This window comes from Bufo bufo, chromosome 1 (assembly GCF_905171765.1).
Source record: "Bufo bufo chromosome 1, aBufBuf1.1, whole genome shotgun sequence".
NCBI lineage: Eukaryota > Metazoa > Chordata > Amphibia > Anura > Bufonidae > Bufo > Bufo bufo.
The window spans coordinates 794815804-794840354 of NC_053389.1; the positions used below are offsets into that span (position 1 = coordinate 794815804).

A 24551-nucleotide genomic window follows, 5' to 3' on the forward strand; every position below is an offset into this window, starting at 1 on the left:
GGGACGGGAGAACACAAGACGGAAGAGGAGGAGGAGGATGAGGAGGAGGATGAGGAGGAGGAGGCTGACATTTGCCGAGCACACTAGCTGAGATGGCGCAGCGGTAAACCCTCCCCGTCCCTCCTCCTGCTTTAATATTAGCCACACATTCATTGGTGCGGGCAGCGTCAGAACCCGCTCATTTTATTGCCACTCTGATGTGCGCATCGGGCGCGCATGCGCCTGGCGTTTCTGCTCCTCTGCGGCCCGGCAAACAATCTTCCTGGGCCGCGGCCCGGCGGTTGGGGACCGCTGCTTTAACCCCTATACAGAGATCTGGACTCTGCTGCAGGGAAACCACCAGGTCGCTACCTCTTGGAGTAGTGTCCGTTCAGTAGACTGCTGACACTGGTGCGAAACACAGAGGGATCAGGCTAAACTGTAGTCAGAGGAAAGCTGAGGTTAAGGTAGGCAGAGTTTCTCAATCCAAGTCTGTCAGTAAGTCAGGGCAGGCAGCTGCGGGTCAGTACGGAGATCAGCGAGGGGTCAAATCCAGAGACGAGCAGAAGTCAGTACACAGGAGAGAAACAAGACAGAACTAGAACCTCAGGCTCAGGCACCTTCCCTACCTAAATACCTTTGGGAGGTTTGTCATAGGTTAGGACTGATTAGGGTGTGTGCGCACCCTACAGGCGGAGGAAGTCACTGCTGGAAGGAGAAGGCCGCAGCCTGGGTGGAGTGGCTAGCAGTGCTATGGAGATTCCTGCTAGGAATAAGGCGACTTTCACACTAGCGTTATTCTTTTCCGGTATTAAAATCCGGTAAAGGGTCTCAATACCGGAAAAAAACGCATCAGTGTGGGTCTCAATACCCATCAAAAACGCATTCTGAATGGAAAGCAATCCGCTCAGTATGCATCGGGACGTCTTCCGTTCCGTGAACGGTATTTGACCAGACAAAATACTGCAGCTTGCTGCGGTATTTTTTCCAGCCAAAATCCCGGAACACTGCCGCACTTGCCAGATCCGGCATTCATTTCTATAGAGATGTATTAATGCCGGATTCTGGAAATTTCCGCATCCAGTTTTCCGGTCTGCGCATGCACCGGGACATAGGAGAAACTATTTTTGCTTTTGAGCTTTAAATACCGGATCTGTTATTCCGGATGAGACGGATCCGGTATATTTCCGTTTGCATACGGTTTGCCGGATCCGGACCCTCATGGATGGCAGTAGCGCACATCCATGTCTGTGAAAGTCTATGGAAGGTCGGAAGTCAGCCATGCCATAATAAGCCTACTGCAGGAACACCCCTTTAAGTGGTGTAAGGGGGTTATCTAAAGCAACATTCAGACCCCACTCCAGTATATCAGACTGTGTCAGGTCCGTATATCAGCGCATGGAAGTCCATACCATTAGATTTCACAACTAAAATTCAACGCTACACTACGTGGACATTAGGAACTAGAACTCCCAGACGCCTCTGTTCTTCGCGCATGCGCACTGCCCACCGATAACTGACAGGTGTCCTCAGCCAGTCGCCACATGACAGGAATCCAGCAGCGGCCTATCAACTTCTGGAAAAGAGGAAGCAGTTTCCATGGTACCGCGGGAGGTTCGGCCCGCTAACCAATCACAGGCAGAGTTCTAATGACTGACAGGGATTCCACGAATCAGAGCTCGTCAAGCTCTAAAGACTACCGCCCCCTTTTCCTGACACTTGTTTTTTACCCCTAACCGGGCCGCACGTCACACTTTGACTGACATATCATTCCACCAATCAAATCGCGTTCTGCTTCGCCTTCGTTGACGACAAGAAAAAAAGAGGGAGGGACGGTAGCAACAGTTGCCCGGGTGAGGGACGGAGCGGCCATAGCCACGGTAGTCGTGGCGACAAGAACCCCGGCAACGGGAATCAACAACAACAACCGCTCCCGGCATCCAGGGTCCGGTTACCTCACCGCATTTTCGGTGTATCCGTTACCAGCAGGGTGGGGTCGCTCTTATTTTCCCACCGGGTACTCCCCGGGATCCAGGACTGGAGAGAAGCGGGAAACGCCCGATAAGTTATCTGAGACAGCGCAGCGACAGAGATACAGTCGCTAGGTAGGTGCTACCGAAGGTGACGTTAACACCGAAAACCGAGCAACACTCGGTCGTTATGACGACGTCAAACGGTTTGGCCACCCCTCCCCTTTGTAAAATGGCGGCGCCTGGTGCGAGCGGGAGAGAGGAGCAGGCCGCGCGTCACCATGGAAACCTGAGAAGGGAGGAGGCGTAGCAGTTGCCATGGAGGCATTTTTACGCGTTTTGATTGGCTCCCACCCTGAAGAGGGTGTTCTTTCGGTCATACCAAGTAACCACATAATGAAGGGGGGTGGAAGAAACCAATGATATGACTAGAAATCTTGTAAGTAAGCGTGGTATTTGCGCTGGGTAGAAGAGCTGTGTAGTTCTAGGGCTCAGGGCGCCCCTCATGAGGGAGAGCAGAGAGTCCGGGGGTCAGACAGGAGAGGCTGCAGCTGCCATATGGTAGACTCCTCACAAGTGACCTTATAGCTGAGAGGAGGGCACTGGCCACACCTGACCCTGTTCTCTTAGTGCTAATGTAATCATAAGTTGGAGAAAGCATAAAGACTGCAGCCGCCATCTTTGTATAAAAACACTGAATTGCCCTTTTGGCTGGGATCAGTTGTCGTACCGACGGTGCCGGTTACCCACCAGACAGATCTGCCATCAGTATGGGGTCAGGCAGCTAGCGCCCCTCGGTGTCACGGCACACGCCCCATCACCCCGCAGGAAAGATCACACTCACTTTACTGGGGGATTGGAGGTTCCAGGAGTGGGGTCCTCAGTAATCTACAGCAGCAGGACGCAGCGAGCTTTAGTAAAAGTCAGTGTCCCAGGGCCTGTGGTGAGGGGAAGGTCCAAGCGGAGCGCCGGCAGCAAAGATGTCGTCCTGTTCATGGTTCCATAGATCTATTATGATTAGTTGTTAGTGAGACCCCAGACCACGCTCCTAAGATTAATTCAGACCCCAGACCACGCTCCTAAGATTAATTCAGACCCCAGACCACGCTCCTAAGATTAATTCAGACCCCAGACCACGCTCCTAAGATTAATTCAGACCCCAGACCACGCTCCTAAGATTAATTCAGACCACGATCCTAAGATTAATTCAGACCCCAGACCACGCTCCTAAGATTAATTCAGACCACGCTCCTAAGATTAATTCAGACCCCAGACCACGCTCCTAAGATTAGTTCAGGTTGCAGACCACTTAAATTAATTCAGACCCCTAAAATTAATTTATTTCATAGACCACGCTCCTATAATGAATGCAGACTCCAGAGCACGCTCCTAAGATAAATTTTGACCCCAGACCACGCTCCTAAGGTTAATGCAGACCACGCTCCTAAGATTAATTCAGACCCCAGTCCACGCTCCTAAGATTAGTTCAGGTTGCAGACCACTTAAATTAATTCAGAGTTTATTTCATAGACCGCGCTTCTATAATGAATTCAGACTCCAGGCCACGCTCCTAAAATTAATTCAGACTCCAGGCCGCGCTCCTAAAATTAATTCAGACTCCAGACCGCGCTCCTAAAATTAATTCAGACTCCAGACCACGCTCCTAAAATTAATTCAGACTCCAGACTACGCTCCTAAAATTAATTCAGACTCCAGACCACGCTCCTAAAATTAATTCAGACTCCAGACAACGCTCCTAAAATTAATTGAATTCCTAGATCACGCTTCTAAAATTAATTCAGACTCCAGGTCTGTAAACTTAATAAGGCCCCAGACTAGACAAAAAAAGAGAAAATGTATTTATTTTATGCACTTATATAGCGCTGACATATTCCGCAGCGCTTTACAGACATTAGCGTCACGCTGTCCCCCATGGGGCTCACAATCTAAGGTCCTTATCAGTATGTCTCTGGAGTGTGGGAGGAAACCCACAGAAACACAGGGAGAACATACAAACTCCTTGGTCAGATTCAAACCTAGGACCCCTGCACCAGTGCTAACCACTGAGCCACCTGGGTCCACTCCACTTGCCGGCCCCTGACAGTGTTCCCATTACATGCACTGGATGAATCGGAGTTGGATCACTGCAGAGCCTCCTGTAACGTATAGGGCAGGCAGTGTTTGGAAAGCAGATGTTTTAGTAATCTTGTCTCATTAGCCCCTCCGCTCACCCTGTATGTGGCAGCTACTGGACAGTCATGTCTTCCCACAGACACGTGGACACAATTGTTGGCACCCTTCCGTTATAAGTTAGAAAAACCCAGAATGGTCACTGAAATAACTTGAAACTGACAAAAGTAATAATAAACAATCATTTACTGAAAATCAGCCAATAAAAAACAGACATTAATTTAGAATTTTGGTTCAACAGAATAATTAAAAAAACCCCAGACTAATGACCGTGGTCTGGACGGAAATGCTGGTGCCTTTATAGAAATATGTTGTTGCACCAACGTTTAAGGCAATCACTGAAGGCGACTTTCGCATCTGCGCTTTCCCTTTCCACCATAGGATCTCCATTTTGTTCCCAGTCAATGTCAATAGGGACAAAACTGAACTGGACGAAATGGAGTCATCCGAATGCATTCCGTTCCGTTTGGACGCCGACTGTAAGCAGCGCTTTTCTGTCCGCGATGTGGTGCGGAGCCAAACGGATCCGTCATGACTCACCATGTAAGTCAATGGGGACGGATCCGTTTTTTCGGACACAATAGAAAACGGATCCGTCCCCCATTTGCTCCGTTCCATGGTCTGCAAAAAAAATATAACCTGTCCTATTCTTGTCCGTTTTGCAGACAAGAATAGGCAGTTATATTAATGGCTGTTCAGCAAATTGCGGAACGCACGCAGACGCCATTCGTGTTTTGCGGACCACAAAACGCACAGCGGTCGTGTGCATGAGGCCTCTGCACCTGTTCACAGGTATTTCGGCCCACACCCCGTGACTACCGCTCCAGGTGACGGTACCTTCTCCAGACGGTAGGTTTCAGCTCCTTCCACAGATCAGGGCTCATAGAGGCCACTTCAGAATAGTCCAACGCTTTGCTCTTAGCCGTTCTTGGATGTTTTTAGCTGTGTTTTGGGTCATTATCCTGTTGGAGGACACATGACCTGTGACTGAGACCACACTTTCCCTCCAGAATGCCTTGAGAATGAGGATGTGACGCCAAAAAAACTCCAGTTTTGTCTAATCCCTTCAAAGGACATTCTCCCAAGAGCTTTCGGCAAATTCCTGCCTCGCTTTTTTATGATTTGCTTTCAATAGTGGTTTCCACCTCGTCGTCTTCCATTAAAGGGAACCTGTCACCTGGATTTTGTGTATAGAGCTGAGGACATGGGTTGCTAGATGGCCGCTAGCACATCCGCTATCCCAGTCCCCATAGCTCTGTGTGCTTTTATTGCGTAAAAAAATACGATTTAATACATCTGCAAATTACCCTGAGATGAGTCAGAGCTTGAAAACATGACTCTTCTCTGGTCAAACAAGTAAGATATGACTCTTTTATGTTAATTTGCATATGTATCAAATCGGTTTTTTTACACAATAAAAGCACACAGAGCTATGGGGACTGGGTATTGCGGATGTGCTAGCGGCCATCTAGCAACCCGTGTCCTCAGCTCTATACACAAAATCCCGGTGACAGGTTCCCTTTAAGTCCACTTTGGCTAAAAATGCAACAGATTTTGCGATCTGACACTGATGTACCTTGACCTTGGAGCTCACCTCTAATCTCTCTGGAAATTGTTCTGGGCTCCTTGGTTACCATTCATATTATCCATCTCTTCAATTTGTCATCAATTTTCCTCTTGCAGCCACGTCCAGGGAGGTTGGCTACAGTCCCATAGACCTTAAATTTCTAAATAATATATGCAGCTGTAGTAACAGGAACATCAAGCTGTTTGGAGACGGTCTTATAGCCTTTTTAAAATTATTCTGTTGAGCCACAATTCAAAAGCAATGTCTCATGTTTCATTGGCTGATTTTCAGTAAATTTTTATTTGTTATCACTTTTATTAGTTTGAAGTTATTTCAGGGACCATTGTGGATGTTTTGTTCTTTAACCCCTTCCCGACCAGCGGCGTAATAGTACGGCGCAGCGGGACGTGACTTGCCGCCCAGCACCGTACTATTACGATGGGCTGATCGGGCGGTTGCAGGAGCTGCGCCCGCCCAATCAGCGGTCTGTCAGTCACTGATAGCCAGACCCCTGCTGTATGCGACGGCATCGGTGAAAACACAGATGCCGGTGCATTAACCTTTGATGTGCCGTGGTCTGCACTGACCGCGGCACGTGCGATGTGTGGAGGGAGGGAGAGAGCTTCCATCGGGTCCCCGCGCTGCTGTGACGGGGACCCCATGGCAGGGAAGGCCTTCCGGGGGAGAGCCTGTGAGATCCAGCCCCCTGTATTACACTGTGTAATACACTTACAGCCAATGTATGACAATACAGAAGTATTGTAATGCATTGTAAAGGGGATCAGACCCCCAAAAGTTGAAGTCCCAGAGTGGGACAAAAAATATAGTGAAAAAAAAGTTTAAAAAAATAATGTTTTACAAAAAAATGAATAGTTTCAAGTAAAAAAAAAAAAAAAAATTTCCGAAAATAAAGTAAAATAAAAAAAATAGGGAAAAAAAAAACAGTATACATATTAAATATCGCCGCGTCCGTATCGACCGGCTCTATAAAAATATCACATGACCTAACCCCTGAGGTGAGCACAAAAGGCGTATGCCCCCCAAAATAGTACCAATCTAACCGTCACCTCATCCCGCAAAAAATGAGCCCCTACCCAGGACAATCGCTCAAAAAAAAATAAAAAAATATATGGCTCTCAGACTATGGAGACACTAAAACATGATTTTTTTTTGTTTCAAAAATGCTTTTATTGTGTTAAATGTAAAAATAAAAGAGTATACATATTAGGTATCGCCGCGTCCGTAACAACCTGCTCTATAAAATATCACATGACCTAACCCCTTGGGTGAACACAGTAAAAAAGATTTTTAAAAAACGTTGTAAAAAAAGCCATTGTTTTTTGTCACCTTACATCACAAAAAGTGTAATAGCAAGCGATTAAAAAGTAACATGCACCCCAAAATTGTACCAATCAAACCGACATCTCATCTTGGAAAAAATGACACCCTACCTAAGACAATCACATAAAAAAAATAAAAAAAAAATATAGCTCTCAGATTATGGAGACACTAAAACATGATTTTTTTTTTAATTCAAAAATGCTGTTATTGTGTAAAACTTAAATAAATAAAGAAAAGCATAGATATTAGGTATCTCCGCATCCGTAAGAACCTGCTGTATAAAAATATCATATGACCTAATCCCTCAGGTGAACACCGTAAAAATATAAAGTAAAAAGTGTGTCAAAAAAGCCATTTTTTGTCACCTTACATTACAAAAAGTGTAACACCAAGCGATCAAAAAGTCATATGCACTCTATAATAGTAGCAATCAAACCATCATCTCATACTGAATAAAAAGAGCCCCTACATATGACAGTTGCCCAAAAAAATAAAAAAAACTATGGGTTTCCGAATATGGAGACATAATTATTATTATTTTTTTCAAAAATGCTTTATTATGTAAAACTGAAACAAACAACCATAGAAACATAGAATGTGTCGGCAAAAAAGAACCATTTGGCCCATCTAGTCTGCCCAATATACTGAATACTATGGATAGCCCCCGGCCCTATCTTATATGAAGGATGGCCTTATGCCTATCCCATGCATGCTTAAACTCCTCCACTGTATTTGCAGCTACCAATACCAAATCATATTTGGTATTGTCGCGTCCGTGACAACCTGCTCTATAAAAATACCACACGATCTAACCTGTCAGATGAATGTTGTAAATAACAAAAAATAAAAACGGTGCCAAAACAGCTATTTCTTGTTACCTTGCCTCACAAAAAGTGTAATATAGAGCAACCAAAAATCATATGTACCCTAAAATAGTACCAACAAAACTGCCACCTTATCCCGTAGTTTCCAAAATGGGGTCACTTTTTTGGAGTTTCTACTCTAGGGGTGCATCAGGGGGGCTTCAAATGAGACATTGTGGCTTAAAATTATTCAAGTGAAATCTGCCTTCCAAAAACCATATGGCGCTCCTTTCCTTCTGCGCCCTGCCGTGTGCCCGTACAGCTGTTTACGACCACATATGGGGTGTTCTGTAAACTACAGATCAGGGCCATAAATATTGAGTTTTGTTTGGCTGTTAACCCTTGCTTTGTTACTGGAAAAAAAAATATTAAAATGGAAAATCTGCCAAAAAAGTGAAATTCTGAAATTTCATCTCCATTTTCCATTAATTCTTGTGGAACTTAACAAAGTTTGTAAAATCAGTTTTGAATAGCTTGAGGGGTGTAGTTTCTAGAATGTGGTCATTTTTCAGTGGTTTCTATTATGCAAGTCCCACAAAGTGACTTCAGACCTGAACTGGTCCTTAAAAAGTGGGTTTTGGAAATTTTCTGAAAATTTTCAAGATTTGCTTCTAAACTTCTAAGCCTTGTAACGTCCCCAAAAAATAAAATGGCATTCACAAAATGATCCAAACATGAAGTAGACATATGGGGAATGTTATCGCTATCTGTTATAAAAGTAGAGAAATAGAAATTTGGAAATGTGCTAATTTTTTAAATTTTGGGGTAAATTTGGTATTTTTTTATAAATAAAAATGAAAATTTTTTACTCAATTTTACCAGTGTCATGAAGTACAATATGTGACGAGAAAACAATCTCAGAATGGCCTGGATGAGTAAAAGCGTTTTAAAGTTATCACCACTTAAAGTGACACTGGTCAGATTTGCAAAAAATGGCCTGGGCAGGAAGATGAAAACAGGCCCGGGTTTGAAAGGGTTAACAGAAGGGTGCAAACCATTTTGTCCACGTGTGTAGGTGCTTGGGGCTCACAATCCTTCCGTCCTTGCTGTAATGAAAATCCAGGACAGCTTCCTGCCGAGCTTGTGATGATATACAGCAGCCATTCAGAACAGGTAGAGCTGCAGTATAAAGCATGGGGAAAGACGAAGCAGCGGCCTTAACCTTTGCTAGATTTCAGACTACCCCAGACAATGCAGCCCAGATGGAGTTCCTAGCGGATTTAATGGAGCAGAGCTAAAATGGCGTTACCTAGAGGAGGTGGCGGGGGCTGTGCGGGGTCGTCAGTCCTCTCTGTATACCACCATTTGGGGGGAGGGGGCTGTGAGCTGCGGAGTGACACTTTATACTGGAGTAACGGATGTGATTGTGTCTCCCACAGGGAACGGGACTCTCAGTCACAATGGCTACCCAGGCCTACGTGACAGAACTCCAGGCGACTCCACCTCCGTCAGGGCAGAGCGCCTCCCAGCAGTACGTGGCGGAGCTGCAGGTGACTCCGCCGGCACCCACTTCTCAGTCGGCCGGTCCTCAGACGCCGGCCCCGCAGCAGTACATAGTAGTGACTGTATCTGGTGAGTGGCTGTGCAATAAGGGCGTCTCCAGTGCAGACATGGCCGCTCCCAGAACTCTGGAGTCATTCTGCTTTGTCTCTTCCCTCCTACAGAAGGCACCATGAGAGGCAGCGATGGCGAGCTGAGTCCCGGAGGGTCGTCCACCACTCAGACCGGGGTGCCCACGCAGGTTGTGCAACAAGTGCAAGCGGCTCAGCAGGTACTGGTCGGGGGCATTTGGGATTTTTAAGAGAATGTAGCGTTGAAAACCCACCGACCTGGTTGTGAGGGGGCTCCGGCTTCATGTAAATAGAGCTTCAAGGGGTTTTCTGGATATGGATGACCTGTCCTCAGAATAGGCCATCAATACCTGATTGGTAGGGGTCTGACACCTGGCACTGCCGCCAATCAGCTATTTGACAACCCTGGGTGGCCTGGTGAGCACTGTGAACTCCTCGGAGCCTACCAAGCACAGCGCCACCAATTGGATAGTGGCTGTGATCGATATTGCAGCTCATCCCCATTCACTTGAATGGGACTGAGCTGCGCCTAGGCCATGTGACCGATGACCGTGATGTCACTAGCGGGGGTGCTAGGACTCAGACCCCCACTAAACGCTGTGGAATATGTTGGCGCTATATAAATAAAGATTATTATTATTATTATATCCTTAAAATAGGTCATAAATATTAAACACCTGGAAACCCCCTTTAATCTATGGAAGCGTCTTCATCTCGACTTTGTATTAATATCTCTGTTTGCTGTCAGCAAATGGAAACATCTGTTTAGATTCAGAACGTTAGTCCTTCCTGCGCAGATGCAATTTGTTACAGTGCAAGTGCCAGCCCGCTGCTGTGTGGCGCTCATAGAGGATTGCCAACACCGTACCCATACTGGTGTGAGCGGGCAAGATCTGGATAGCTGCGAATATGTTCCCATTCATCAACTGCTAGCAGAGATCCTTAAAATGGTGAAGATGAACTGAAATGCAACGTATGTTAGAAAGCTGTGACAATTACACATATGGGGGCACACTTCTTAATAACCCGCCAGAGTTGTGAAGAGGTGCCGGCCTCTCCATAACTTCGGCGGATCCACTTCCGCTTTTAAATATAAGACCGCTTCCGAGCTGGCTCGCATTTAGACCATTTTCTACACCTAAAACAGGCATAGAAAATGGTGACTGAGACGGACCTGCCGTCCCCTTACCCGCCACCCAAAATTGTAGACCTGGTGTGAGCAGAAAGAGGTGGCAGATTGCGACGCAATCTGCGCCTGAAATACGCCTAATTTAGGCTTATTTCTGTTTAATTACTGACCCCCATAGAGCTCTCCACCTGACAGTTCCTGACAGTGCAGGGAGGTAGCCCTGTGATATGCCTCCTCGGAGCAGATCTCTCTGCTCTGAACATATCCAGTGACATGTTCTTATCCTTCCTGCCGTACACCCTCCTTCTCTACAGCTTCTTCCTCCTCTGTGTCTTGTATTATCCGCTCCTTCTGCCTCCACCGCTCCTTCCTCTGCACCCCATGTAATAGCTGCAGACTTCCGCCATACTATCCTTTATTTGATCCATCTCCCTGTTATTGGTCCCTCTTCTGTGCCTTGTCACACTCCTCTGTGCCATGTGCCGCTCCTCTGTGCCACACACCCCTCATCTGTGTTTGTTACTCACCTCTGTGCCGCGTGCCCCTTCTCTGTGCCACAATCCTCACCTCTGAGCCGCGTTCCCCTCCTCTGTGCCTTATCACTCATATCTAGGCCGCGCGCCCCTCCTCTGTGCATCATCACTCACCTCTGTGCCGCGCGCCCCTCCTCTGTGCCTCATCACTCACCTCTGTGCCCCGCGCCCCTCCTCTGTGCCTTATCATTTACCTCTGTGCCGTGTAACCCTCCTCTGTGCCTTATCATTTACCTCTGTGCCATGTGGCCCTCCTCTGTGCCTTATCATTTACCTCTGTGCCGTGTGCCCCTCCTCTGTGCCTTATCACTCACCTCTGTGCCATGTGCCCCTCCTCTGTGCCTTATCACTCACCTCTGAGCCGCGTTCCCCTCCTCTGTGCATCATCACTCACCTCTGTGCCCCGCGCCCCTCCTCTGTGCCTTATCATTTACCTCTGTGCCGTGTGCCCCTCCTCAGTGCCTTATCACTCACCTCTGTGCCGCATGGCCCTCCTTTGTGCCTTATCCCTCACCTCTGTGCCGCGCGCCCCTCCTCTGTGCCTTATCACTCACCTCTGTGCCGCGCGCCCCTCCTCTGTTCCTTATCACTCACCTCTGTGCCGTGCTCCCCTCCTCTGTGCCTTATCACTCACCTCTGTGCCCCGCGCCCCTCCTCTGTGCCTCATCACTCACCTCTGTGCCGCGCTCCCCTCCTCTGTTCCTTATCACTCACCTCTGTGCCGCGCGCCCCTCCTCTGTTCCTTATCACTCACCTCTGTGCCCCGCGCCCCTCCTCTGTGCCTCATCACTCACCTCTGTGCCGCGCGCCCCTCCTCTGTGCCTCATCACTCACCTCTGTGCCGCGCTCCCCTCCTCTGTTCCTCATCACTCACCTCTGTGCCGCGCGCCCCTCCTCTGTTCCTCATCACTCACCTCTGTGCCGCGTTCCCCTCCTCAGTGCCTCATCACTCACCTCTGTGCCGCGCGCCCCTCCTCTGTGCCACATCACTCACCTCTGTGCCGCGCGCCCCTCCTCTGTGCCACAATCCTCACCTCTGTGCCGCCCGCCCCTCCTCTGTGCCTCATCACTCACCTCTGTGCCGCGCGCCCCTCCTCTGTGCCTCATCACTCACCTCTGTGCCGCGCGCCCCTCCTCTGTTCCTTATCACTCACCTCTGTGCCGCGCGCCCCTCCTCTGTTCCTTATCACTCACCTCTGTGCCGCGCGCCCCTCCTCTGGACTATAAGATCCTACTCTCCACTATATGCCCTACTACACTGTTTGGTCTTCTCTCTTTTCTGCACTTTGGATCCCTTTCCACCGCTCTTACACCCACTAATACTATCTCTACATCTCCACTCACAGAGACTGCTGGTACAAGCCAGGGTCCAGCCCAAAGTGACTGCAGTGTCCCCCCTGCAGCTGGCTGGAGCATCTGTACCCCAACAAGTATGTCACTGTGCCTCCACCTGCCATCAGTGACACTGTCCATCATACCATCCCCATAGACAGACAGTACGTCGTCCTTTGGTGGCCTCATCCCCCAATAACATCATAGACCCTGATTTATGTGCCCCCTCATTAGCCCCCTCACATCCATCCGGACATATCATTGTGCTGTTCTGTCCTTCACACCTGCCCGCACAGTGGAGAAATGTGAATATCAGAGCCCTCCGCCTTCTCTCTCCCTTCTTCTATAGCGCCTGGTGGTGCAGAGTGCTCCAAAGGCGGCTCAGGTCTCCCTGGCAGTACACACAGTGCAGCAGGCGGCACACTCGCCACCAGAGGTAAGTGCTCGCCTCCATCTATAGTGCATGGTAGTCTGGTGTGACTTTGTGCGCCATGACTTATCCTGCTTTCCATTACAGAGTGAGAGTGCCGTCCTGAAGACCTCCCAGAGTCAGCCCCTGCAGGTGCACGGCACCCCCCAAGAGGTGGGTCCCTATATTATATCATCCTGCATCTTAGTCTCAAACAAATCCCTCCCCCACCCCCCAAAAAAAAGGAGATCGAGACCTCAATACATAATGATAGTCATATTGGCACTCGGGGTCCTAGAATCAGCCGTCATCAGTGGTAAATTATTCCACGCGGTGAACGCCGGTCTCGTACGGCGCTGTCCCTCCTCGCTGAGGGAGACGGAATCCAGACGCATACACTTTCTATTGAGCCTGTCTCCAAAGAAAAGAGCGGCAGCGCTCTTTCTACTGCTTCTTGTGATCACTGGGGTCTTGGCACTCGGACCCCCACCAATCAAGACCTTTGATATGTGGCTGTGAAATGCCAAAAGTTTAGGTAGACTTCAATGTTATCTCTTAAAATCCTGGCGTCTGTTTTTCTGTGGTGCCCATATTTTAAGAGGTTACCTCCACTTTCTTGGTTGGTAGAAGGTCTGATGACTTTCTGTCCTTGTCCTTTCCAGCGCTCAGTTGTGCAGGCAACTCCTCAACCTCAGAAGTCTTCTCCTGTCCATCAGCTGAATGTCCAGGGTCTGCAGCACGTCCAGGGGACTTCAGAGGTATGTGTGGGGGTGGCTTGTGCTTTTCTTGGGACTGTGACTACTGGCTGAGGGTCTCCTCTGTGTAATATGTGATCAGACATGTGCCGGCTGAGGGTCTCTTCTGTGTAATATGTGATCAGACATGTGCCGGCTGAGGGTCTCCTCTGTGTGATGTGTGATCAGACATGTGCCGGCTGAGGGTCTCCTCTGTGTGATGTGTGATCAGACATGTGCCGGCTGAGGGTCTCCTCTGTGTGATGTGTGATCAGACATGTGCCGGCTGAGGGTCTCCTCTGTGTGATGTGTGATCAGACATGTGCCGGCTGAGGGTCTCCTCTGTGTGATGTGTGATCAGACATGTGCCGGCTGAGGGTCTCCTCTGTGTGATGTGTGATCAGACATGTGCCGACTGAGGGTCTCCTCTGTGTGATGTGTGATCAGACATGTGCCGGCTGAGGGTCTCCTCTGTGTGATGTGTGATCAGACATGTGCCGGCTGAGGGTCTCCTCTGTGTGATGTGTGATCAGACATGTGCCGGCTGAGGGTCTCCTCTGTGTGATGTGTGATCAGACATGTGCCGGCTGAGGGTCTCCTCTGTGTGATGTGTGATCAGACATGTGTCGGCTGAGGGTCTCCTCTGTGTGATGTGTGATCAGACATGTGCCGGCTGAGGATCTCCTCTGTGTGATGTGTGATCAGACATGTGCCGGCTGAGGGTCTCCTCTGTGTCATATGTGATCAGACATGTGTCGGCTGAGGGTCTCCTCTGTGTGATGTGTGATCAGACATGTTCTGACTGAGGGTCTCCTCTGTGTGATATGTGATCAGACATGTGCCGGCTGAGGGTCTCTTCTGTGTAATATGTGATCAGACATGTGTCGGCTGAGGGTCTCCTCTGTGTGATGTGTGATCAGACATGTGCCGGCTGAGGATCTCCTCTGTGTGATGTGTGATCAGACATGTGCCGGCTAAGGGTCTCCTCTGTGTGATCAGACATGTGCCGGCTGACGGTCCCGGATATGTACAGTGCTGGTAGTAGTGACTATATGAGTGATGTTGGTTTATGTGCCTCTCGCGATGCGTCTCCGTCACCTGTAACCCTCTCTTTATTCTCCAGAGCTCAGTCAGGCAGTTTCTGTGTAGTTCAGCCGAGCTTCAGACAGATCATGAGGAGTTAGAGAGTGCGCCGTGCCAGCACCAGATCAGCCCATCACAGCGCCTCCACGTCATGCCTCCTGTGGTGCCAGGGCCCAATTTCGAGTGGGGGGATCTGTTCCATTTCATTCCTCATCATCTACTTTACCCCACCCCACTCGCAGACCACCCAGAGCAGAGAGTCAAAGTTCAGAGAATGCCGCAAAATTTGATGTTTGGTGCATCCCCCACTGCCCTGAAAGTAGGTGCCAGGGGTGATGAGGCTGTGATGAGGGTCAGAAAATGAAGAGGAGATATTCAGCCACAGACTGTATATCTGTATGTCCTGTGTCTAATATATTGTCCCCAATCTCAGGTGCAGCAGTTACCACCGGTTTCTGTACAACATGTATATCCCGGGCAAGTTCAGTATGTGGAAGGAGAAGATGCCACCTATACGGCCAGCACCATGTAAGTCTTACATAGCGTGTAGCTGATCTGCTAGATCAGGCATCCTCAAACTGCGGCCCTCCAGCTGTTGTAAAACTACAACTCCCACAATGCCCTGCTGTAGGCTGATACCTGTAGACTGTTCGGGCATGCTGGGAGTTATAGTTTTGCAACAGCTGGAGGGTCGCAGTTTGAGGATGCCTGTGCTAGATATTGGACTGTCTTATTCATGTATCCCTCCATGTTTTTTTAGACGCTCGGGATCCTTCCCCTATTCAGAGACTCCTCTATACAGCCAAGCCACAGGATCCACTTACTATGATTCTCAGAGTGCCACGGGCCAGGTCAGCTCCCCAACATCATCCCCTGCTATGGCCAGCAGTCCTTCAATCCCCATGTATGTATCTGGAGGACAGATCCTTTCCAGCACCACTCCGCCTGGGTCTTCTGGAGGAGCTGGAGCCAGCGGAGGGTCAGGATCCGGGACCTATGTTATACAGGGTGGATTTATCATGGGAAATGCCCCTCAGTCCTATTCTCACACCACACGTGCCTCCCCTGCTACGGTAAGAGACGGGTCAGAATGCTGATTTGTATAATTACTTACTCTGCCTTGGGCTCAGGGCTCCTGTAAATTACTGACTGCTCGCTTCTTACTACCAGGTGCAATGGCTTCTGGACAACTACGAGACAGCAGAAGGGGTGAGTCTCCCACGTAGCACCCTGTACTGCCACTACCTGCTGCACTGTCAGGATCAGAAGCTGGAGCCGGTGAATGCCGCATCATTTGGGAAGCTCATCCGCTCAGTCTTTATGGGGCTCCGCACCCGTCGGTTGGGGACCAGGTAGAGATTTCTCATCTATCGGATTATCCAGAATATTTTAGCGTTAGGCTACGTGCAAACAACTGCATTTTGGGTCCACGTTAGATCTGCATTTTTTGCAGACTAATTCATTTCTATAGGTCCGAAAAAAATACGGACATGTCATTCATCAGCTGTCCGCCTCCATGTGCTCCATTCAGTTCTAGTGAAGGGAGTAAGAAAATCACAGCATGCTCACGGATGATGGTATCTGTATTTTGTGGATCCGTGGTTTGCGGACCAGTTTCGGTTGTGTGCATGAAGCCTTACAGAATGATGGAAACAACTGCCCTATCTATACCGGTCACACTGCAGGACATTTATAGTATGTAGGTGCATGTCTAATTATCTCCTCATTCCTAAAGAAGAAGGGTCCTGTATGTGATCCACATGTGTGTGTGTGTGTGTGTGTGTGTATAGGGAAGCGGGGAAGGCATACATGGAGGTTCAGCCTGATCTCACTTCATTGTCTTATAATTTAATAACTTTTCTCCAATTTGTTTTTTATTAGAGGGAACTCCAAGTATCACTATTATGGTCTCCGAATTAAAGCCAGCTCCCCCCTCCTGCGCCTCATGGAGGATCAGCAGCACCTCGCCATGCGACAGCAGCCCTTCTCCCAGAAACAAAGGTACCTAGACCCTGATCTTCTACACATGACCCACTATCTGATGACCTGACTGCATCCTCCATTACTGTGATGAGATGTCATCAGAGCGTTCACAATGGTGCAGAAGCCAAAGTTGTGGTCATGGAGAGTGTCTGGATTAGAAGAGCCCTATCTTATGTCTGTCTGTGGCTCAGAAATGTAGAGGAACCTTGTAATGACAAGGTTATCCCCTCACTGGGGCAGGGTGGGGGGGTGCAGCTGTATGATGGCCGACATCAACTAGATCACCTTCATGAGGACTTCAGGAGGGCACCTGTGGCCGTTGAGCATTAGATCATTATTTACCTAGAGGGCTTGAGTGGCCCACCGGGAAATTTCCCTGTAGGGTCTGTGACCAATCTGCCCCTGCCTGATCAGTTGTCACATATCTGGGCAATCCCTGTCTGTCAAAGTGACCTTGAGTATAAAAGGCCAGATCTATTGTAGGTGGGATAACCCCCATCATCATGCCATATGAGACATTATATGTGTCCTCGTTCTCACAGTTCTCTGTAAATGAACATGTCTCTTTCAGGATGAAGCCCATCCAGAAGATGGAGGGAATGAGTAACGGAGTGGGGGGAACCCAGCAGGCGGCCTCCGGCCTCTCTGACATCAGCTCCCAGGTTCAGCAGTACCAGCAGTTCCTGGGTAGGTCCCAGTCACTAATTACCATGTTTGTGTATGAGCAGATCTTGTGTGTGCGTACATCCGTTCAGAGTATGAATACTTCCGCAAAAGTTTCTTTATTGCTCCAATGCATCTCAAGACAAATGAAGCAAATGGTCTTTTAAACATGGTCCATCAACATTGGTAAATGATGTCACACAGGGGCACTTGGATATTTATGGGCTCCATCCGTGATCCATATACCCATGTTTCTCATACAGATGCCTCTCGGACACTTCCAGAGTTTGGTGACATAGACCTGCAGGGAAAGTCACTTCCAGATGGCATAACTTTGGCCAATATCAAGGCCTTTCAGCTTCTCTACCGTGAGCATTGTGAGGTACCCACCTCTGATCCTTCTCCCAAAACCTACATCTTCTAACCAGCTCCCTCCTTCAACATGTGACCATTGTTATGTATCACAGGCTATAGTGGACGTGGTGGTGAATCTTCAGTTTACCTTGGTGGAGACGCTCTGGAAAACCTTCTGGAGGTTCAACCAGGCTCAGCACAGCGACAACACAGTGTGAGTAGCTGAGGAGGCTCTTGCGTTTTCCTGCCTCTCCTTACACATCTCATCACTGACTCCTGAGGCCTCTTTCACACTCGCGTTTGGTGCGGATCCGTTCAGATGATACAACCGTCTGCATCCGTTCAGAACGGATCCGTTTGTATTATCTTTAACACAGCCAAGACGGATCCGTCTTGAACACCATTGAAAGTCAATGGAGGACGGATCCGTTTTCTACTGTGCCAGATTGTGTCAGTGAAAACGGATCCTTCCCCATTGACTTACATTGTGTGCCAGGACGGATCCGTTTGCCTCTTCATCGTCAGGCAGACACCAAAATGCTGCAAGCGGCATTTTGGTGTCCGCCTCCAGAGCAGAATGGAGACTGAACTGATGCGTTCTGAGCGGATCCTTTTCTATTCAGAATGCATTAGGGCAAAACTGATCCGTTTTGGACCAAATATGAGAGCCCTGAACGGATCTCAAAAACGGAAAGCCAAAACGCCAGTGTGAAAGTAGCCTTAGCTGCCTCTTCACAACAGCCTCATCTTATTTATCATCTCCTCTATTATCTCCTCTTCATGTCTTTTAGATCCTTCCCCTCTTGTTTCATCTTTGCACATCAATCCTTCTCTCCATCTTCTCCTCCATTCACGATCTCACCACGGTCTTCTGTGTCTCCATCTTATCTTATATCTTCCCACCTCTTCATGTTGTCCTCCTCTTATTCCCATCTCCTGCTATGCCTTTAGATACTTCTCTCACCCATGTCACTTCTTCCTCATCTTGATCTCATCGCTGTCTCCTCGTGTTTTTTCGGTCTCTTCAATGGTCGCTTCTCCTCAATCTCTCATCCCTGTGTCCTCCTCTCACTCATACTTCCCCCACTGTTTCCTTATTTCTTGCCCTCTCCTCCCCTTTACTTCTCACTCATTCTCTCCTCTGTCTCCCCCCCCAGAGATGATGAAGCAGAGAAGCGTTTGCCTAAGGACAGCCTAGTTCTCCTATCTAAGTATGAGCCCCTACTGAAATGGTGCCGGGACTGTGATCATCAGCTGTACCAGGGGCTTGTGGAGACGCTTATCCCAGATGTGCTTCGCCCTATACCCAGTGAGTGGCGAAAACCCTCGTCAGCTACAGTCCACACACCAGGACTTTTCTCTCACTAACGGGACTATACGCCTTTTAGTAAAACATACCCCCCCTCGTTTTCCAACATGCAGCGACCGCCACAGGAGCTGAATCCCACCCTTCACTGTACTCTGCTGCAGACCACAAAAGAGATGTGGTCTTAAGTTACGGCCTCCTCTGACTCCATGGCTGCCAATATAATGGCACCCGCAGCTATTAGCGTGACTCATTTGCATTGAAAATGTCAGGGCTGAATTTAACTATTCACAGACCAGAGAATAGTTTTAATTCTGTGGAGCAAGGAAAGACGAGCACTGCTTATCTTGGAGTACAACCATGGAGTCACAGCATATGACAGTACCAGCAAAGTGGATGATGGTTAGGAAAATCTCGTCCATCTGCTGCTGCCTCCAAAAAAAAAATCTGCAGCGTAAATTGACCTGTGGTGTGGATCTTAAAGGGGTCATCTAAGATTTTGATAGTAATGGCCTGTCCTCAGGATAGGTCATTAATATCTGATCGGTATGGGTCCGACTCCCGGCACTCCTCCCGCTGATTAGAGGTTTGAAGAGGCCGTGGGTCTCTGGCGAGGGCTGCTGCGTCTTGCTAGGTCAGTGATGTCACATTCATTGGTCACATGGCCTATATGCAGTTTGGTTCCATTCAAGTGAGCGGCACTGAGCTGTAATACCGAGCACAGCCACTATACAATGTACGGCGCTGTGCTCGGTAAGATGTGAGGAGACACACAGGGCTAAATGAAGCCCCACAGCCTCTTCAAACAGCTGATCTGTAGGGGTGTTAGGAGTCGGACCCCTATAGAATAGATATTGATGACCTATCCTAAGGTCCATAGGTCATCAATATCAAAATCCTGGACAGCTACTATAAATCCACAGCTTGTTAATTTATGCTGCAGATTATCGCCACAGAGCAGCGTAACTCTTCCAGATTTTGCTACGGAAATGCAGCAAAATCTGGGGTGGAAATTTGGATGTTCCTTTAGACAGAGAAGGGAGGACTATAGACAGGAAGATGCCACTTCCCCCTGATAGAATACGTTTCCTATACTCACGTGTATCTGTGTATTCCTCAGGTGCTTTGACACAAGCCATTCGTAACTTTGCCAAGAGTCTGGAGAGTTGGTTAACAAGTGCAATGATGAATATCCCAGAGGAGATGGTGAGAGTGAAGGTGAGAAGACTGACTAAGTAAATCCAGTTTATTCTTATAAATCATCCAATAGATTCACCTCCTTCCTCTTGTCCCGCTAGGTTGGTGCAGCAAGTGCCTTTGCCCAGACTTTACGCCGCTATACATCACTAAATCACCTGGCTCAGGCAGCTCGGGCCGTGCTGCAGAATACCGCCCAGATCAACCAGATGCTCAGTGACCTCAACCGGGTAGATTTCACCAATGTACAGGTAAGAGCGTTGCCCATTTATTTTTTTTTTCCGTTCTGTAACCGGGAAAAAATGGACTCATAGTGACTAAAAAAAGAGACGTAAGATATAGTTGTTTGCTACTGTCCATCTTCTCACAGGAGCAGGCCTCGTGGGTGTGCCGCTGTGCTGACCGGGTGGTCCAGCGTCTGGAGCAGGACTTCAAGTTGACCCTTCAGCAGCAGAGCTCCCTGGAGCAGTGGGCAGTGTGGCTGGACGGGGTTGTCTCCCAGGCGCTGAAGCCTTACCAGGGCAATCCTGGATTTCCGAAAGCAGCAAAATTGTTCCTACTAAAGTGGTCCTTCTACAGGTAGGCTATGTGTACAGGATGATGTGCGGCTCAGGGAACAGGATTAAGGTGTGCTATGAATTATGAATGGCGCAAGCTTTTCTCTCCTCAGCTCCATGGTGATTAGGGACCTCACCCTGCGCAGTGCTGCCAGCTTTGGTTCCTTCCATCTGATAAGACTCCTTTACGATGAGTACATGTACTACTTAATAGAGCATCGTGTGGCTCAGGCCCGTGGAGAGACTCCTATAGCTGTCATGGGAGAGGTGAGTTATAGGCTGTGTTCTGTATGTAAAGCCTTGTATGTATTGATATCGGATGCATTAGGTTACGGAGATGTTAATGCACCTGTGAACCTTCATATCTGATGTATCCTCAGATCTTCAGTCTTAACCACTTGCCTACCGCCGCACAGCTTTAAACGTCTTGGCATTAGGCTCTTATCTGTAACCTGACGTATAAAATCATTAGACAGCTGCGGTCACAGGGAGAAGTGCCGTGACCAGCGGAAGCGGTCAGGCAGTGATATAGCTCAGTGCTACAAGCGTGTATTACATTGTAAAGTCTAAAAGCACTTTATCTTATGTAAGAGCGACACCTGCTGGCTATAAAATTTAAATGGGGAATTAACCTTTTCCTGCCTTAACTGCAGCAGGAATAGGTTAATTCACTTAAAAAAGTAAAAAATGAAATAAAAATAAATTAAATAACACTAATATTTTTCATTTATAAAAAAACTAATAAAAAAAAAAAAATGAAAACCCTTAAAATGTCCAAATTTCCCCAAGACGAATACCTTAGGGAAACAACGTAAAAAAAATAATAATAACTTAGAAGGGGCTTGTAAGGTTTTGATGCTGTACAATATTTTTCTGGCACTACATAGACCCAACAATAGAAAAATGGCTGCCAAAATGCTCCCCATGCTTTTGAAGTCTTGTGGCGAGCCCAGCAGTAGATAAATAACATAAATGGCGTCCATTTTCAAGGTACAAGCGTACGGGAATAGTTTTAAAAATGTTTTGTCTGAAAACCTTTTGATAGGATACATATTGTTTTTTTGTTTGTTTTTTTCAGCATTTTGAGAGTTTTTCCTTAAATTTTTTTAAGGAGGCATTCCGTTATTCATTCCATCATAATAGAAGTCTATGGGCTGAAAAACGGATCCGTCCGGTTTCCGTTATGCAGGAGAGGACTCTATTATGATGGAATGGATAACAGCATGCCTCTAAAGGCAATCCGTCATGGAATTGCGTTATGGTCCGTGGTAACCGAATCCATAACGCAATTCACATTATACCACAACACGAACGGAAAACTAATTTTGAAGTATGAAATTCGCTCATCCCTAATTATATCCATTATCTAATGGCACAAAAGAAAGGTCTGAGGCGTCCTGTGAGAAATAATATCAAATACATGTAAGGTTTGCTCACAAATTAATCAGTTATTTGCATAGCTACAACAGAAAAATTGGCCTGGTAAGGAAGGGGAATAAACACTCCGGTAATGAAGCGGTTAAAGGCTATGTACATCGTTGGGGGCATTTTTTTTTATTATTTCATTGTACTCATTTTGAGCTAAAAATCTTTTTTTTTATTGGTCATTAATATAAAAAAGATATGGAACCCTTATCTCTGTACAGAGCTGAGATGCTCCAGTATCAGGATCTGAATTTTCTCTCTGCTCTGTCAGCTAATCTGACGGCTCCTTATCTTTGCTCTCTGACATTATAAACACTCATTATAGCTCAATCCTAATCTCACTGATCTAAATGTGGCTTAAAAGTGTTTCTGAACTCCAGATAAGCTTTATTAGATGACCAAAGTGAAAGTAAAAAGCGCTATTCGCAAAGCTAGCCTCCAAAAGTGTACATAGCCTTACACCTCCAGTGCACCAAACCCTCAGCTCCTTCATGATGATCTCTTGTCTTACAGTTTGCCAATGCTGGGAGCTCATCACACTCTATGGATCAAGACAAGGGTAGGTATTGTGCCACTCAGCCCTATTCAGTTTAACGAGGAGTTGCCTATTCTTTTTCCAGTCTCAGACTAAACATTGTACTAATGTCTTTATATGACCCCCCCTAGATGAAGAAGAGGAGGAGGAGGAAGAGAGTGACGAGGATATAACCCATGAGCTGCCCCTCACTGACGCCTCCAACGCCCTAGGATCTGATTCTCTCGAACCGCCCAGCAAGTTAGCTCGGACCGACGACGAGGGGATCTTTGTTCAAGTCGTCCCCAACACCTAATTGGACTGGCCAAAGATGCTCCAAAACCCTGGCATGGCAGCGTGGATGGGACAGAATTTGGGGACACCCATGTGGGTGCCCCAAAAATGCACTAGATACCAGATCCATAAAAACACGGAAAGAGGCTCTTGTGTGAGTCTGTGGCTGTGTTACACTGTATGTATATTGTACATAGATCCATACACAGCCACAGAAGCACAGGGTAGCGGGTTGTGTATGTACGTGTCTACATATACGTCATCCTATATACAATGCTGTACTGATTGTGAATATCGCGTGTGTGTCTATATGTATATACATATTCTATCTATACAGAGGCCTACTAAACTTATATCATTTGAAAGCGAGAGACCCTACAGGGCCAGTCGGCTAATTCTCAGTGCCATGACATTATATACATGAGCTATATAATCAGCAGTCTATCCTATATGCTGCCAAAATATATGTACGTTGCTGGCCAAATTCAGTAGTGATCTATAAATCAGGCTTTGGAGCTTTTCAGGTGTTGAGGGGCACTACAAGTGCCAAGCGTGCCTGCTCACTGGGCATTGTAACTCCACAACAGCTGGACAGCTGCAGGGTGCCTACCTCTAAATCGTTAATGTGTTCTACTGCCTTAAGTCACCCCACCCCCCTCCTCCCAGCTTGTGTTCCTGTGGATAACATGCCTAACGTTAATGATATTGAATATTGTGATATTGTCGCAGTGGGACGTCTGCGCGCCGCAGCCCACACCATGGCCTTACATGTCTTCTGTTCGTCAAACCTGTGTAATCCGACCGTCTGTATCTGGGAGGGGAGGAGGCATTGTATTTTGTCTAAAGCGATATATATATATATCTCTAAATCTTAGTTTTGTGTCAATATTAATGGAAGGGGCAGATGGGCGAGGAGGGGAACTGCAAGAAAAACAAAACCGTTTTCTAACTTTTTGTAGTATTTCTTAAATACACAATAAATTTTTGCTGTGTTCTGTAAGTTACATATGAGAAGTTATTTAAAGGGAATGTCATCAGAAAATGTTGTACTGCTTAAATCACATTTTTATGTTAAACATATATAGAAAAGATTTTTATTTTATTTTTCCATGTCACTATATTTTAAAGGGAAATTGCTGAGTAATCTGCAGGCAGCATGTAGACTAATATATATATATATATATATATATATATATATATATATATATATATATATAAAGAAAAATGGCGGCACTAGCTACAGGGAAGAGATGCGGGTGCACGTCTCAAGGGGAATAGACTAGTAACCCCAATGAATAGGTCCAGTAGGTAAAAGCAAGTGAACCCTTTATTCACCCAAGTGGTGCAACGTTTCGGCTCTAGTCACGAGCCTTCCTCAAGCGCTTTTTTCTGGACATATATATAATTTTCTTTTATGGGTAAAGATTCAGTATAAGGGCGGGTTCACATCAGCGTTATGTATTCCATTATGGCTTTCCGTTATAACATGGTTATAACGGAAAATAACGGAATCCACAAGACGGAAGGCATTCCGCTTTGATCCTTCATAATACAAGT

General features: G+C 47.3%; 1 protein-coding gene across 4 annotated transcripts; it reads left to right on the forward strand.

Moving 5' to 3' along the window:
* The first annotated feature begins 1129 nt into the window (after positions 1 to 1129).
* On the forward strand, positions 1130 to 23929 carry RFX1 (regulatory factor X1). Of its 4 annotated transcripts, XM_040415093.1 has the most exons (20): positions 1130 to 2084; positions 9290 to 9482; positions 9575 to 9681; positions 12825 to 12911; positions 12993 to 13058; positions 13547 to 13642; positions 15135 to 15229; positions 15462 to 15774; positions 15872 to 16053; positions 16583 to 16702; positions 17256 to 17371; positions 17611 to 17729; positions 17815 to 17915; positions 18859 to 19010; positions 20128 to 20225; positions 20306 to 20455; positions 20575 to 20783; positions 20875 to 21028; positions 22700 to 22745; positions 22853 to 23929. In XM_040415093.1, the coding sequence occupies exons 2-20, from the start codon at positions 9311 to 9313 to the stop codon at positions 23014 to 23016; spliced, it is 2547 nt and encodes an 848-aa protein (XP_040271027.1). In that variant the 5' UTR covers positions 1130 to 2084; positions 9290 to 9310; the 3' UTR covers positions 23017 to 23929. The 4 variants fall into 4 exon arrangements, with proteins under 4 accessions (XP_040271027.1, XP_040271029.1, XP_040271030.1 ...); XM_040415095.1 differs by lacking the exon at positions 12993 to 13058; XM_040415096.1 differs by lacking the exon at positions 12825 to 12911.
* The last annotated feature ends 622 nt before the right edge of the window (positions 23930 to 24551 follow it).